At 36.7% G+C, this 17,925-nt stretch overlaps 1 protein-coding gene across 1 annotated transcript in view; it reads right to left on the reverse strand.

Annotated features, from left to right (window-relative positions):
• KCNH6 (potassium voltage-gated channel subfamily H member 6) overlaps positions 1-17,925 on the reverse strand; it is a 114,329-nt gene that overhangs the window by 81,747 nt on the left and 14,657 nt on the right. Inside the window, exon 2 of the mRNA XM_029287229.1 lies at positions 13,303-13,533. Within this exon, the coding sequence (XP_029143062.1) occupies positions 13,303-13,533 (231 nt within the window). The remainder of the gene's footprint in view (positions 1-13,302; positions 13,534-17,925) is intronic.

Here is a 17,925-nt window from a genome sequence, read left to right on the forward strand (position 1 = left end):
AAGAAATTAAAGCAAGAACTGATTAACGATCAGTGGTTCAAGGACAATCAAAGCTTCCTGATCCATAGGGATGGGTTGGCTTATAAGGGGGAAAAATTATATCTGCCTGAATCACTCAGACTCCAAGCGCTCCAGCGCAGCCATGATGTAAAACAGGCTGATCACTTTGGTTACTTGAAAACGCTGCATTTAATTCGCAGGCAATTTTGGTGGCCAGGTTTAAAGGAAGATATAGAGAACTATGTAAAAGCTGCGCAGTCTGTGCTACCATGAAAAGAATTCCAGGGAAGCCCCCTGGACTATTGTAGCCTGTTGCGAACCCTTCCCAGCCCTGGGAGGAGATCGCTATGGACTTTATTGTTGAGTTACCTGAAAGCAGAGGAAATATGGTAATATGGACTGTGATTGATCTTTTTTCAAAGCAGGCTCATTTCATCACCTGCTTCAGCCTCCCGTCAGCCCATAAATTAGCTAATATGTTCCTTAAATACATTTACTGACTACACGGTGTGCCAAAGCATGTAATCTCTGATGGGGGTGCAATTTACAGCTAAATTCTGGAGAAACTTTCTGAAAATAATTGACTCAACGCAAGGACTGTCATCGGCTTTTCATCCGTGTACAAATGGGGCAGCTGAAAAAGCAAATGCAATGGTGGAACAATATCTTAGGTGCTATGTGGATTACCAATAGATGAACTGGACTGACCTCCTACCATTCGCTGAAGTGGCTTACAACAACACTGTCACAGTAGCACCGGTTTCACGCCTTTTAAGATCACCACTGGAAAGGATTTTATCCCAGTGCCTGAATACCCCCAAGATCCCCCTGCCTCTTCGATGTTAGACCAATGGGTGTCAGCTTGGAAGGGAGTGTGGGACAATGCCAAGAAAGAGTTGAAAAAAGCTTCAGAAATGTATAAAAAACAAGCTAAGAAAAGAGCTCCCCAAAGGTCATTTCATATGGGGGAAAGGGTTTATCTGTCCACAAAGTATTAAAGACTCAAATTGCCTAGCAAAAAATTGGGACTGAAATACCTGGGTCCTTTCCCCATAGTGCAAGTTCTAAACCCAGTTACTGTAGAATTAAAACATCCTCGGCTTTTAGGGAAGATTCACCCTGTATTTCACTGCAGCTTGTTGAAACCTTTCAGAGAATCAACTCTAAGACCCCCTCCCAAGAAAGCCCCTTGTGGTGGCTGGGGAGACTCACTACAAAGTGAATCATATTCTTGATGCTAGATTGTACAAGGGGAGATTGCAATACTTGGTGCAGTGAAAAGGTTACCCATTGTCAGAAGCTACTTGGGTAAAAGGTACTGATATAAAAGCTGATAGACTTATTTGTAAATTTTATGATAAACATCTGCACAAACTGAGGGAAAATCTTTAATCTATGCTTTTGTTTGATTTGCAGGACTTCTCCTTTCTGTTAAGGGAGTCCAAATGTCAGCACTGTGACAATTAAGAAATTGCAGCCATTTTACCTTTTGCTTTCTTTGTGCTTTTCTGTTGTTTGGGATTCTCAGATGTAGAAGGGGGAAGGGGAAATGTTTGAGCTTTTTCAGTTAGCTTAAACAATTGCGGCTGGGTGAGTTTCAAGGTCAATTCTAGATAAAATTTTGGCAGGCTGAAAAGTAGGGAGGAGAGCCTGTGTTTTAGATTAATTGGTGAATGTGATTTATGACAGCCTTTCTTGGGTGGGAATTGCAACTGGTTACATTGTATCAGAGGGGAAGGAACTTTAGTCTTGGGTTCAACTATATAAGTTTCGATACTTTGTTTCCTGAATAAAATGTTCTTTAAGAAAGAAATCTTTGCCTTGGAGTTCTTTTAAATGCCTTCATCTATCGGAACACTGAGAAGAGAAGAGAAGGGAAGGGAAGGGAAGGGAAGGGAAGAAGGAAGGAAGGAAGGCCTGTTGGTTTGAAAGAATGATGTGGATAATATGGAGAAAGCTGAACAGTTTAATTCCTATTTTTTATTTGTCCAAAACAGCTGTCCAACCTATCAGAAGCTCAACCATGGAATGCAGAAGAAAAATGCAGATCAAAATAGATGAAGAAGTAAAGAGAGAATTGCTTTGAATGAATAGAAGTCAGATGGGTTATATCCAGGATGCTAAAGGAATTGAGAGATATGATTTCACAACCATTGATTTTAATTTTTGAGAATTCCTGGAGTATAGAAGACACTGCTAGAGGATTGGAAACGAGTTAATTTTATCTTGATCTTTAAAAAGTGGGGGGCAGGGGGAATGAACCAAGGAAACTATAGCTTAATAAGCTTACAACAGTAATGGAAAAAAATCTAGAAAAGATTATCAAACTTTGAGTTTGCAAGAACTCTGCTTAGAAAGAAACAAGGTGATCCAGAAGCCAGGATGGGCTTGTTAAAAAAGATTGCACTAGACAAAAATTGATTTTCTTACCAAGTTCCTAGATCAAGGAAATGTTATAGGTGTAGTGCATCTAGGCTTCAATAAGGAATTTGATAAAATTGACTAGAGCCTCCTTTCTGATAAAATGGAACAATATAGGATAGGTGATCTTATTATCCGATGAATTTACACTTGGTTGAACAATTGCATCCTTAGTGGAGTTCCTCAGGGTTTTCTATGCCCAGTGCTTTTCAACTTTGTTATAAGTGACTTAAATGAGATGTTAGAAGAGATGCCCATGAAATTTGCAGATAACACAAAGCTAAGAGGGGTTGCTAACATTTCAGAAGACAGGCTTAAGGTTCAAAAGGATAGACTTCAACATCAGGCCCTATCCCATACCATTGAATGCTGTTCAGTGGTAAGAGATGTAGGGTTCTGCATTAAGTAAGAAAACCCAGATACACAGATGCAAGGTAGTCAGTGCCAATTCTAGCCAGCAATATTGTGATTTTCTGGGTTCTAATAGAGAATAAACTTGCAAAGTGTGGTAGCTGCCAAAAAAGCCAATATAATCTTAAATTGCATCAACAGAGATATAGTGTTGATATCACAGGAAATGATTATTTTGCTTAATACAGCAAGATAAAAAACATTTGAAACACTAGTTTGGTTCACCATAATACTGTTCAAAAAATATGCTAAGAAATGGTTAAAGTACAGAGAAGAGCAATAAAATTGATGACTCGCTAATTGTTGGCTAAATCTTATGAGGTATGGTAAAAAAATGGATATGTGTTGCTTAAAAAAGAGGAAGTTAAAAGGAGTAATAATGGCAGTCTTCTAATACTTGAAGAACTGTCACAGGAAAGAGGATATAAATTATTTTCTGTGGCGTTTGAAGGCTAAATAAGAACCTATGGGTGGAAGCTTTACAGAGAGAGATCCAAACTTGAAATAAGGAAAAAATTTCCTAACCGTGAAAGCTATTAAGCAGTGCAACACTGGGTATTCCATCACTGGAGATTTTCAAATAGCCATTTGTCTGGGATAATCTGAGGATTTTCTTAGGAAGCCTGTTTTGAAGCATATCCACACTATCAGGCTGTCCTTTTGAGTATGGGCCACAAAATTCTTTCTGGGGAATAGGAATCTTTTATTTTCCTCCAGCCTATTGCAAATGCAATCTGTGGTTCATCTAAATCAGTGGCTGCCATACTGTAACTTTCTAATCCGTACTACAGCTAGTGTTGAGAAACAGGATGCTGAGTAGCGTAGTGATTACTGCTCTTGGCTAACAGTAAAATGTGACTAGAAGGAAACTTGGTAGACATATTTCCCTGTCCTCTTGTATCACTATTTTTATTTCCATAGCTGTGTGCTTGCACCATTGAGCCAGTCAGAAAAGTTTTTCATAAGGTTTAGAGTTAAGCTGTCATTAGTCCAGGATAGAAGAAAGGCAGATCATTTTGCTCAGGTATCATAAGTTACTTATTCTGAAATTTCTTTTCCTCTCCTTGTTGTCTATTCTCACAGATGCTCGTACTAATTTAAGTTTTGTTTAGTTACTAATTACTGAATTGTGCCCCATAAGGTCCACCTCCCCTTCTGTTCCAGTATTTTAGCAATTATTTTAGGTCATGTTTGCAATGGGCAAATTATTAATTGGCACCAAATGAAATACTTGTATAATTCTTTAACCTTTACATAATCTGCATGATCTGTTTTACTCAGAGGACATTTGCAGAAACTATTTTATTTCTGGTCTTAAAATGCTATATCCAGGAGCCCTGTCTCTTTTCAGACCTACAAGGGCTGAAAGGCCTGAAATAACCTAAACTTGCTCCTTTGGCTGTGTAAAAAAGAACAACCTGCTTTGCAAGGAGCACAGCTGGAGCAGGGGGAGATTAAAGAATGTTTTATAGAATGAAATGTGAAAAGAGCCAAAAAGCAAACATCACGGTCAGATCCTCTTGGAACGTGTCCCCTTGAGTTATCTTTTAAAAGGCCAGAGTTGCTAGCTAATTAGGCTGCTTGGCAAAGAGTAAAATAGAAACAGCAAAAGATTGTTTTATTTAACATCTACCTGTTGTCATAGTAAGCATATTCAATTATTAAAGTTACTACTGTCTACAAAGTGCCATGGATATCACTAATCTATGCAATGTTTAAAATATATCTGCTCCTGGATTTTTGAAAGAATTCCTAGCATCTTTTCCCATCCAATGAACTTCATGAATTTCAGTTCTTCTTATTGCTCTGTGGCTTCGTATTATTCCTAGTCAATTAGGCAATGCTTTTTTTGTAAAAAAAAAAAAAAAGGTGCCGGAACTCACACACGTCATACAACCCGCCTTGCCTACCCTACAAAGTTCCATCCAAAAAAGGTGCCGGAACTCTGTTCTGGGCATTCTATGACAAAAAAAGCCCTGCATTTAGGCATGACTACTCTTGAATCATCCTGCTGTTGATCCTGCTATTCTCAACATTAATATTTCCTCAATTGGATAGATTTTTCTGTTCAGCTTCCATTGATGAAGATTCTCTCCATCTTATGAATTCTCTTTTTACTTCTACTGCTTAAGCCTCATTCCATCTCTATTTGATGCTATCTCTATTACATGATGGACAAAAGTGGAGGATTTTTTTAATGGAACCTTTCCCCTGCAAATGATTCTTAAATAACATGAACATTTAACCTGCATTGTAGTCAGCAAATGACAGAGATATTTGAACCATAATGCAAAAAAGAGATACATCCAAATTATATTTTGGGGGGAACATAATACCACTTTATGGACTAGCATAATTTTCATGCTCAGCACAGAGTAACAGACTAACTGATATTGCAAAAATATATTATGTCTCCATGGAAGTGGGATATGCTGATTTTTGGCCTAGGATATTTCATTAGATTATTAACTAAAACTCACAAGATTGAGGTTTTGGTGTTTTCTTTAAGAGCAGAAGTAAGGATTACTTTCAGCAGTTTTTCTTGTCCATGCCTTGTTGCTGAAGTGACTTACTTTGTAATTAACCTCAGAGCTGCTGCACTCTGTCATTGTCAAGCTCAGCTGTCAAATAGGTGGTAAAAAAATTAACTTTTGACTGATCCTCAACAAAGTTGCATTGCCACTTCTGATTCAAATCTGCACTGGTTTCTCTACTCTGTGAAGAACACTGACTTCTTTACCATGCTGTCACTGGGTAGGAAGGTAGTGGATTGTGCAATGAAACAGGAGATAAAACATTGATGCCCACAGGAAAGGTGCCCAAAAGTCATTATTAGAATGCAGATCAGAACATAATATTCCCTATTTGGAATGCCAATTCTATCCTTTCTCTCACAGGCATTATCTCCTGTTCCTAGCACACATTTGCTATCCAATTTTCTCATACTCACAAAGGTTAGTTTCCTAACTATAATTCTTCCACCAGAGCTGATATTCTCCATTCATGAAGATGTCATCCTTTCCATTCCTCCAAAGCTGCCTAAGAACATACTGGACATTCTCAATCAAATGGATAACTGATTACATGCTATTACTCCATTCATAAATATCAGTAGCAGACAATGCAGAAAGATCATCTGCCCTAATTGTTACAATGATCCGCTCTGTGTAGCCCTTTCTATCCTCACGGAGGTCATTGGGCCAACTGTTCATTGGGGAAGAGTAGCAGACTGTTTCTTCAGAGATGTTGGTATCATTTCCCCCCCCCATAGCCATATTTTAAAGTCATTTTAAGAATGATGAAACATTTACAACTAATGTGTAAGAGAATATATGTAGCTCAGAGATGAACTGAAGAATTCTTGGTGCTTTGGTTGTTTTGTTGCAGAAGTTTCATTAACCCAGTACATAACATCATTGTGAATAAAGTAATAATGAAACATCTACAAGCAAACAACCAAGCTCAGAAAGCACCAAGAACTTTACAACAATTTATGATATTTTTATTTTATTTTTTCTTCCATTAAAAATAAAAGATGCAGCACAAATGTTTTTTAAAAAATGTTTTTTAAAGTTCTGGACAACACATCAGATTTCTAATAATTTGTTCCTTCTTTGGCAGCCTTTCATGTGGAGAGGAAAAGAAAAGCACTTACTACTTACTGTTTGCAGAATAGTTCTCCTGAGAAAAGCAGAAAGGAATATGATAGCATGTGGAATAGATGCTTGTTGTATAATTTAAATTCTTTATCAACTTTTGAATCTAGCATGCCCTGTTCTAAGCTGTGTGTTCCTGGCTGCTAATAAATGTTTGGATGGGCAATGCCCTCAACAATGTTCTTGACATCCCAAATTCAGGAGATATTAAATGTTGGATAAAATTAAGTATGTCTGTTAGAATAAAGTGTGCAAGAGGGAGCATTTGCCACATTTATTCTGAGTTCAAAATATGGATATTATTGAGAGAAAACTTATTAGTTACACATAGATCTGTTAATATTACTCTGTGTGAACAAATCAAGACAGGTAAATACTTAAGTTTTCCAAAAAAATAAGGCATGGACAAACTTCCCATAATGATTTCATGGCTATGATTTAAATGGGTTTTAGGGTTACAAGGAAAGAGTTCATGGGTAACATACAGTATGGTCCTTGGGTTGCAGCCTGTTCAGTCCTGACAAAAATATATTGGCAATGACTAGTGAATGCTTATATGCTAGAAGGTGGGTTGAGTTAGATATCCAAGAGCCAAAATGGAGACTACATTGCTCTATATTTTCCATCTCCTTTCTTAGCAGTTAAGTCATTGGGCTGTTGACCTGAAGGTTGGCAGTTCAAGACTCAAGCATTGCATGATGGGGTGAGCTCCTGTTCTTGCCTCAGCTCCTGCCATCCTAGCAATTAGGAAGCATGCAAATACAAGTAGATAAATAGGTACCATTTTGGTAGGAAGGTAACAGTGTTCCGTGCACCTTTGATGTATAGTCATGCTGGCCACATGATCACAGAAACATCTTTGGACAATGTTGGCTCCCTTGGCTAGAAAAAGGAGATAGGCACCACCCCCTAGAGTTGGGCCCATGTGAACAGGGGAAACCTTTACCTTTTTTTCCTTAATAGAAACCATACGGTCAGCTATCCATAATATATTAGAATATGTTTACATGCTACTCTTTATTCTACTCAATTTATTCGAAATTCAGAATGTTTTGTTTTAGTAAAGATTCACTTAGATATATGACGTGCTATATCCTCACATATATAGAGAGAAATGTTTCAATAGTGAGATAACAAAGAAACAAACCTTTGCATTTAAGCAGCCCACTTAGGTATTTCTAAACACCTCATCCTCAGTGTTTTTATCTCTTCTGAAATACATTGGCAAACTGTGCATGGCTTGTTCTTTCTCACTAAATTAAACAAGCCACTGTTTCTAAACAGAAGCCTCTAACTATTTGTCCCCGGTGAGTGATAAAAGAAAACCACAAAACAAAAAACTACAGATAGGATTTGGCAAAAGCTACCAAAACTATGAGAAAAAGATTGAATAGACTGAAGATCTGCTGTCTCATGTAATTAAATCTTGGTTGCCAATAACATAGGGCCTCCCCCTGCCAATAATACTGATTATATTACTGGGATAGTTGATCACAGACTGAGGATCAAGTAGAGACAATTGTGTTCATTTTGCTAATAGGGAAAGGTTTTAAAAATAGACATGAATGCCTTCTTTGAGATGGCAGAGAAAAAGAGAAAAGGAAGGACAGGAAAGAGGACGAAACAGTAGCAGAATGAACATCAAGTAGCAGAACGTAGATAAAAGTAAAACTAATTGGAAAGACTGTCCTAAAAGAGTACATTTATATTCATGGGCAAATCTACAAAGGTGGGGTGAGAGAGAAAGATGCCTTAGAATGCCCGTGATTGTCACTATCTCTCTGAAACAAATTATGTATTTTTTAATTGTGCACTTGCCTTCTCTGAACCTCTGGTTTTTATTTCCATGATTGGATTGTTCCACTCTTCTAGGCTCTTCTCAGTATTAACTATTTTATTTATTTAATATTTATTTGATTTATTTATGTAGAGGCTACTCAACTTCAAATGACTCTTACACTAAATAATATGTAATAAGCAGATCACAAATATGCAAAAAGAACATGGGAACCAAAACAATTTATAGAGACTTAGCAATCCCTCTATCCCAAGGGTCAGAGACCAGCCACATTTGGAAGGATTTCAGAACTTATTAGGGTGGAATACTATCTTTCCCTCTGCAAAAATCTCATCTCAAAAGAAAACATAATTAAGTTCCTACTTGATAAACTGAAGAGTGGGTGCAGAGGAGCGGAAATGTAAATCTTGGGATTCTGAAAATCTAATTTGTTGTGCCTGAATATCATGCAACTCTTTTGGGCATAGTTCTATCTGGTTGCAAACTCAGAAGTTATGTAGAGATCCAGAAAGCTGATCTTCAGCACTTCATTTCAATCTCTACTAGCAGCCTCAGCTCTGATTAGTTGTATTACTTGCAACAGCCCTCTCCCCATTGATAAAATGCTAATTCTAAGTAACCAGAACATGTTTAGTCCTCTGGCACAAATGACTTGATACTTGCAATTGCTTCTGAATTTATAAGCATTTTCCATAAATATTGTTATTGTGAAAGCTATAACAGAGCCAATTGGATACAGGTAATGTTAAGGTACTGAAGTAGGTGATGGTGAGTTTGAGTTCTTCCTTGGGCATGAAACTATCTGGGTGACTTTGGCCAGACATTGTCTTTCATCCTAACCAACCTTCCAGAGTTGTTTTTGAGGGAAAAATAACAGTCAGGAGTATTGTGTATGATGTTTTGAGTAATGTAGAATAAAGATAGGACATAATCTAATAATAAATCAGTGAAATAAATCACTTTACAAGTGAGATTTCCTAATAGAATGCAATTCTTTGAACGTTTTATAGGCATTATTCACGATAAGCCTTTTATATTTCTTTTTATTTTATCTAATTCTGCTTTATATTTTTATGATTAGCAACATTTCATTGTAGACTTTACTTTCATGATGTTGTCTGGGCAAGAGAAATATCAATTGCAGAAGTATGTTCTGCTAAGACATAGTTTTGTGCTTCTGTTTTTGCTGCCTTAAATAGAATATGTTTGGTTACATTATGGTATCTTTCAGGATGATGAACTCACAACTATCCTTACTCTTAACTATGTAGGTTGGAATGGTGGCAGCTATAATTTCTTCACCCCTGAGCTATGCCATTGGCAAACAGCCTAGGCCTCAGAAAACTTTTGGAATTCTGCTATCATGTAATGGCCAACACTGTAAAATCAAGTCAGCACATTGCCTCTGGAAATCATAAACCTGCTTTGACTTCTGTTTTGCAGTTGATTATCATGGTCTAGTAATGATAAACAGATATTACACTGAAAAGATATCTGTTGCTAACATTTGCCAGATTGCTCAGGATTGGTGCCAAGAAATGTGATGACTAGGCTCCTATAGAGAGAGCAGTGGGCACCGTGCTATTCTTCATTATGTTGCAAGAAAGAGAAACTTCAGGCTGGAAGACTCATGTTGCTCTGAAAGGCAAAATGCTCAGGAGCAGTAAGTAGTATGAAAGCAGTAAGTTGTATCTTTAGTATTATTATCCCTTTCTCCTCTATTCCTTTTGATATAACAAAGAATCTGAAAATATCAAAGGATTATGACCAATCTTTAGGATATTTAGGACCTAATTCCAAGCATAAACCCCAAGACAGCCAATCAAACAATGAAGTGGTGAGTGCTGGGAAGGAAGGGTTCATAAAACAGGGAGTGCTGGGAAGGAAGGGGATATAAAACAGGAGATGTAGCCATAAAGGGCCCAGGTAACCTAAACACTTATGTCAAAGTTTGAGGAACAAACAGGATGAATGTGAAGTACTGTACATGAGGACAGTATGATATAGTTGCCATTACTGAAGCTTGGTCACATGAAACTAATGAGTGGAATGCACTTCTGGAAGAATAAAAAGTTAAAAGAAATAGACCTAATAAAAGAAGAGATAGAGTTGTATTATATTAAGAAATCACTACACCTCTACAGAAATGTGTAAAACCAAGGATGAAAGCATCTTTGAATGCATGTGGATTAATATAAAAAGAAAAAAAAGAATGATAATATATTACAGGCCACCCAATCAAGCAGAGGAAATAGATGGACCTTTTGCTAATCAGTTATCTAAGGTATGCAGGAAACTCACCACAGTAGTAATAGGAAACTATCCTGATATTAACTGGGAGACAAACTGTATATCAAGTGGGAGATCAAACAGGTTCTTACAAACCTAGTTGACAACTTTGTCATCCCAAAGGTAGAGGGGGGAACAAGAGGATCAGCTCTGCTAGACTTATAATTCTTACTAACAGAGTTGAAATTATATAGGGGATTGAAGTTTGGGGGAGAGTGACTGTGTTATACTGGAATTCAACATAATTCAGGCACAAATAATTGAACATAGCCAAATTATTGTCTTAGACTTTAACAAACTAAGAGTTTAGGAAGGATTCCACGGATGGAAATCCTAAAGGGAAAAACAACTCAAGATGCTCTGAAAACTCAGAAAAATTAGATTTATAAAAGCCCAATTTAACACAATACCACAGAGAAAGAAAAACAAGAGACCCCAGATGAAGCCAGCATATTTGCATAAAGAACTCTCTGGCAAACAGAGAAAATAAAAGGACAAATATAAAACAGAATACCAGCAAATAGCTTGAATCTGCAAGGACAAAGTCACGAAAGCTAGGGTTCAGAATGAACTGAGACTTGCAACAGATGCCAAAAATAATTCTAAAAGGTTTTTTTTTCCAACATGTAAGAAACAAGAAAAAGGTCAGGGAGATGATCAGTGAAAAAGATGACAAAGAGGTGATGAGTAGCAGGAAGAAAGCAGAATAGCTTAATTCATTCTTTGCATCTATTTTCACACAAAAGGAAAAAAACAGTCCAACCCACAAAATCAGCACCGTAGAAGAGAGAATAGGAATACAAAATAGGCAAAAAAATGATAAGAGATCATCTATCCACTCAAGAAAAGTTCAAATTGCCAGGACAGATGGATTACATCCCAGGGTTCTGAAGGAGCTGTGATGTGATGTGATCTCAAAACCATTGAATCATATCTTTAAAAAATCCTGGAGCACAGGAGACCTACCAGAAGACTGGAAAAGACCTGATGTGATTCCAATTTACAAAAAAAGGGGGGGGCGAGTGGACCCAGGAAATTACAGATGGACCTCTGGGAAGATCCTGGAAAAGAAAAGCAGAGTTTTTGTGAGCACCTACAAACAAAAAGACAATAGAAGCCAGCATAGGTATATTAAAAACAGATCATGCCAGTTAAAACTCATTGCCTTGTTTGAAAAAATAACTAAATTAGTGAATAAGATATAATTTATGGATATAATTTACTTAATATTTATTTATTTATTTGTTTATAAATTAAATAATGAAGCATTTGACAAAGTAGACCACCACCTATTTCTTGGTAAGATAGAACAATGTCGAATTGGTAGTACCACCACCAGATGAATTCACAACTGGCTGACCAACCAGTGGGTAGTCCTCAATAGAATTACATCTACACAGAGGGAAACATGCAGTGGTATAACTCAAGGTTCTGTCTTAGATATCTTCATAAATGATCTAGTCTTCAACATCTTCATAAATGATCTAGATGAGGGGATAGAAGAGGAATTCATCAAATTTCAGATGACACCAAGCTGGTGGGAATAGATGGTAGACTCAAGATTGTGAAGACCTTGACAGATTTGAACACTGGGCCCTATCTAACAAAATAAAATTCAGTGGTGAGAAACATAAGGCAAGAAAAAAAAACAAATGAACAGATATAGGATAGGTGGTATCTGGCTCAATAGTAGCAATTGTGAGACAGATCTAGATGTCTTAGTAGAGCCCCACTTAGATATGAGCCAGTAGTGAACTGCTGTTGCCAAAAAAAGCTAATGCAGTCCTAGGTTGCATCAACAGAGGGATAATTTCAAGATCATGTAACACTATAACCTATTCCCCAAAGCACTGAGGGCAAGACAAGAAGTAACAGATGGAAGCTTATCAAAGAGTACAACCTAGAACTAAGGTGGAATTTCCTGTTGGTGAGAACAATTAATCAGTGGAATGGCTTGCCTCCAGAAGTTGTAGATTCTCTATCACTGGAGGTTTTTAAGAGATTGGACATTATTCTGCAATAAGGTCTTCTTCTTTGAGCAATGGGTTGCACCATAACCCTTCTGAAGTCCTTTTCAGTCCTATGATTCTATGCTCTATGTTTTATGTACAGTTTAGCAATAATGGGTGAGGTACTACATCAGTTGCAAATTAGTCAACTGACTAATGCAAAATATTAATCTTGCTGGTGCAAAATATTAGATTCATTACTAGGATTAGGAGGCAAGAACTTTTAAAATAATTCTGTAGAACTAAGCTAGAAGTCAAGTGACTGGTCAAGATTGATAATATTCTTATATCCAAACTATGGACATAATTGATTCATTTGCAAGGTTTTTTTTTCATCTTCTGATTTTGGACTGCACATTTCCTCTTAGCTTAAAAGGGGGTAGGAGCTAAGTGATCTGGAGGTTATTTAAGTTATTAAAAGCAGACATAACTGCATAGTAGAATCACTATTCCTATATATAAGGCACTGCTGTTTGCTATATAACCTCTGTAAAATAGTCATCTTCGTTTTGAATTTTCAATACTGGCTTTCAAGCCATATTTATTTCATACAATAATATCTGCCTCTGCATTCATTGGATATTTATGTAGTGGTATTGTTCGCTTAATATTACAGTCCTGTCCAGACCATATAATACTGTCAAAAAGTTTGAATTCTAAAAAAAGAAAATGGCAAGTACCTGGGACTAGAAAATAAAGAAATGTTATGAATGCTTACTGTCTTTCCTGTAGTAGAGGATCTCCAGTTTACATTCCTCAGATCCAAGCAACGCTTGTCCCAGCTGCGCAATGGAGTTGGGTGTGGTGTCAGGCCCAGTGAGGAAATTGCAGCTGCAAGGCCGTTGCATAACTTCTACCCGAGAGTAGCCAAACATCTCACAAAAGCCATCATTGCAGTAAATGATAGCATAATTCTCCATCTGGGCATTGGCAATAATAAACTTGCGATCTAAGGAGGAAAATGGGAGAAAATGCCAAGGATTACCATTAAACCATTAACCAAACCAGAATAAAATGATTGAAGAGCACAAATAGCAATTTACATCAACCTACTTCATGGAACAAAAAGAACCTAATACCTATTTACCAGGTCTGTAGAATGGACCAATGTTATTGCATAGGTATGATCATAAGATGTTAATGGAAGGTGCATATACTAAGGTGTTCCTTCTCTCTTCTCATCATATTACCCAAAATTACCTTCTGAGAATCTTTTTGCCATGTTCTTTTTTTTTTTTAGGTAGCTTGAGTCCAGCTGCTTTTTTAAAATTTAAAATTTACATTCTGCTTTTAAAAAAATACTCAAACCTGAATTATGTCAATTATTTTGGAAGGCTTAGTCCATGGATTAATTTTCCCTAACATATTGATTCAATACTCAAAGTCTTAACTCAGGAACAAGGTCAAAATAGAAATGATTTTTTTTAAAAAAAATAATTTCTCATTAAAATTTACAAACATGTTTATATATGTTTCACCTAATGTACACATTGTATACATGTTTCCTTTTTATATACTGCAAATTGTTGAGTATATTCTTCAGTTGGATATTGCATCATAAAATCAGGAAACTATAGTTTCAACAAAGAACTACATTTCAGTTGTAGTTTCAAGCAATTAAACAAATTTGTCACATTCTCTACCTTATGTAATCAAAATATTGATTTTGATTAATCAATACAATTGATTAGAAAATAAATACAGTACTATTAAATATAGTATTATTGTTTGTAACTTTTTTCTCTGACTACGATTCTGATGTATTTTCTTAGGTTGGGTGATTTTGTGCTTCTACTTTTTTTGTTCATTTATGACTGAACAATAATATTGATCTGATTGCCACTATTGTTCCTTTTATTTATTAGCTTATTATATTTATTACATGTAGTCCTCGACTTACAATCATATGTTTAATGACAGTTCAAAGTTACAACAGCCTTGAAAAAAGTTACTTACAATATGTATTCGCATGTCAGTTGTACCACCCTTGCAGCCATGTGATTTTAATTTAGGAGCTTGGCAACTGAGTTGCATTTACAACTGGTTGCAATGTTCTATGGTCATGCAATCATGATTTATAAACTTTTTGCTAATTTCTGGCAATACAAACTCATTGGAGAAGCTGGATTCATTTAATAATCATGGTGATTCACTAAATGATCACCATAAAAATTGCCATAAAATTGGTGCTAATTCGACTTCTAATCACAAATGACTTGCAATGGAAATTCCAGTTCCAATGGAATTTCCAAGTCAAGCACCATATATTAGGTTCTCTTATTATAAGTTTGCAGTGATGACGATTTAATAAGCTATACAAAATGGGAAAATCCTCCAAGCTCAAACATGACCAAACTGAAAGAACCTGAGGTTTAACTGTAACAGGTATGAGTAACATTTATGTCATGAAGTCTTACATGCAGCATTGCCTGGTGAATTCACAGATGTACATACAGTAGACATTCATTCATTTAGCAATGACTCCTCCCCTATTGACTTTCAGCCTTGGTGCCATACCAAATTGGCCATCAATCTTCCCAACTGAGATTGCAAAATTAATCACACAACTTAAAAACTTTAAGATCTGTAGAATTGCTTCTGTTGAGTGTGGATTGATATAGGCCAATTTTGGTATTGTTTACTCATATAGATTCTTCCCTTCAAGCACCAATAGATTGGAACAGCTTTCTTATAATCTCAGTAACAAAATGAGAGATAGGAAGGGATTGAAAAATTATTTAATCAATTATCTTGAAAAGTACAATCAATAAACTCTATGCCACATCTTGGTTACCTGACTGGTATAGGAAAAAAATACTGTGAAAGAGTAATCTTTTTAAAATCTCTTTAAAAAAATTTTTTCCCATCATTTCCCATTATTTAATAGAAAATTAAATGATACTCTCTGAGCGTGGTTGTTTGCTTGCAAACATTTCATTACCTGACTAGGCAATCTCATCAGTGCTAGTGAGTGAGGGGTTTGCTTACTTGCTTAAATTTCAACAGTTCTGTATTATATGCTGATTAAGGAGGCTTGAGACAAAGTCTTTTGTGCTCTTGTAGAAAAGTTGAACTTGTCATCAACTATAACAAAATCAAAGTGCAGTCACTTTTTCTAAATGAAACATCTCTTGCAGGGACTCCTGTTTAATGAGCAGGATGAGCGAACTTGTAGATATAGATACCTAGGGTAGCCTCCCAGCATTGGCCTCCTGGAATGAATAGTACAGTATAGGATGGGGTCCCCATCCCCCAGGCTGCGGCTCAATGCCAGGCTACGGCCTGTTTGGAACCAGACTGCAGAAGTGGTGGGCAAGCATATTTATTTATTTTATTTATTTTATTGTTTATATTTATATCCCGCCCTTCTCCTTGCGGACTCAGGGCGGGATATGTGTGCACATGCATGTGAAGCTGCATTTGTGAAAATGCCGTGGCGGGTGCAAACCATCCGCTCTTCCCCCACTTCTGCTGCCACTGCCACTTCCACTGGTCCGCTGAGCTGGAAAGGTTAGAAACCACTGGTATATAACTATTAGTGCTCAGGCTCATTGGCTTTTAAATGGAAATAATAGCAGCCATTAGAATCTTTAGAACCAAGAAATTAGCTATCAGCTGTTGCATAGTGCAGATTTTTGCTTCATCATAACCCAAATCCCATTGGACGTTCACTCCGAAATTGTTCCAAGTATCCAAGAATAGCTCCAGCTACCTGATAAGACTGGAATCTGAGTTCATTTCTTTTGAAACTTGTATGTGAATTCTGTTATCTGAAATTCTGGATTAAATTACACTTCTTTGGTCATACCTTGCCCTCTTGATTTTATAAGGGTATTTTCATGCTATTACAGTTTTTCTGTTAACTATCTGATCACTCCTAGCCTAGATTAAATTTGAAGCAAAGCACCCTTGATATAGGTATTCAGCAAGACTTGTCCCTACTTGTTATGCCATGCTACACCTTGGTATGCTATCTTTAGGATATTATCTTCTCATGTAAAATGCTTAGCAAACATCCTTTGTCCATCTCACAGGGCAGCTTTTACCCCAGCCTGATATAAGGCAAGAAGATTTCACAATGTTCCAGTTCAAGAATGTCTTTGCCTATGCCTCTGGAGGACACATAAATTGTTTTACATGTCTTTTAGTAATGCTGTTTTTACAGGAGAAGGCCATTGAATTAATAACTCTTTTCTGACTCATGGTCATGCAAGATTGGCTGAGGAGAACACTTGCTTCCATTTAGCTGACAGCTCAATAAATATATCCAAAAAGATAGCCAAATTACTAGCAATCTCTATTATTGTGGGACCATTAATTGTACAGCAGTCTTGTTAATTTGTTTTCCCTAAGCAGATTTGTATTTATTTATTTTTAATGCTTTTTACTTATCTTCCTGATTGATTTAATACATGTAGTGGTTTACTTCTATGCCTTATCCTCTGACCATAAATTTGATTTAAAGACCATTCCAATGTTAAAAAAAATAATTTCCCTCCACTTTCTTATCTGAATACACTGGAGTTTACTGCATTGCAATATGTTTGATATTTTAGCCAGTTTGATCTAATGATTAAAGCTAGAGACCCTGAGTTTAAATCCAGCCTTAGCTAGGAAAGCCAGCTTGGTGACTTTGGGCCAGTCACTTGCTCTTAGCCCAGCCCACCATACAGGGTTGTTGTTGTGGGGAAAATAGGAGGACAAAATTGTGTTGGATATGTTTGCTGCCTTGAGTTATTTGTAGAAATAAAGGATATAAATAAGTATAACTCACTCTTCCATTCACATCAGATTGCTAATGAAGTGCCTCTGTACCTCCTCTTGACTTACCAGCATTACAGTCACAGCCAGTTATTACAAATCTTAATTTTTGCAAGTCTTAGTGACCAGACAATGAGAATTTAGCATTGGTGTCTGTGCTGGGAGTCTTTATGTTGTAGAAAAGTTTCTTGAAAATCTCTCTTCCTTGCTGGCTTCAAAAAATTAGGTTTCTTTTCTGAGGGGACTCTATGATCATTGGGTCTTGCAGAAGTAGAAACTTTCAGAACATCAGCAGATGAAAAGAAGGCAACCAAATCTGTGGTGTCAATTGGAGGTCTCAAAATGGGCAAGATGGTGATGTGGCAATGCAGCTCCTGCCAGTTTTCTACAGTTGTATGATGTCAATGCACCCAGAAAAAGGTCGACCATCTTGCTTGTTTTGACTCCTCCCCCATGGATACTTCTGAGCTAGATTGCAGGTAGAGATGAATGGAGTGATTCACTTGTTTTGAGAAGGAGGGAACAGATTTCTATCCTCATCACATTGTTCTTTGCTATTGTTTTTTGAAGGAAGATCAAT

This window comes from Protobothrops mucrosquamatus, unplaced genomic scaffold, assembly GCF_001527695.2.
Source record: "Protobothrops mucrosquamatus isolate PMUCROS unplaced genomic scaffold, P.Mucros_1.0 scaffold_257, whole genome shotgun sequence".
NCBI classification, from domain to species: Eukaryota; Metazoa; Chordata; class Lepidosauria; order Squamata; family Viperidae; genus Protobothrops; species Protobothrops mucrosquamatus.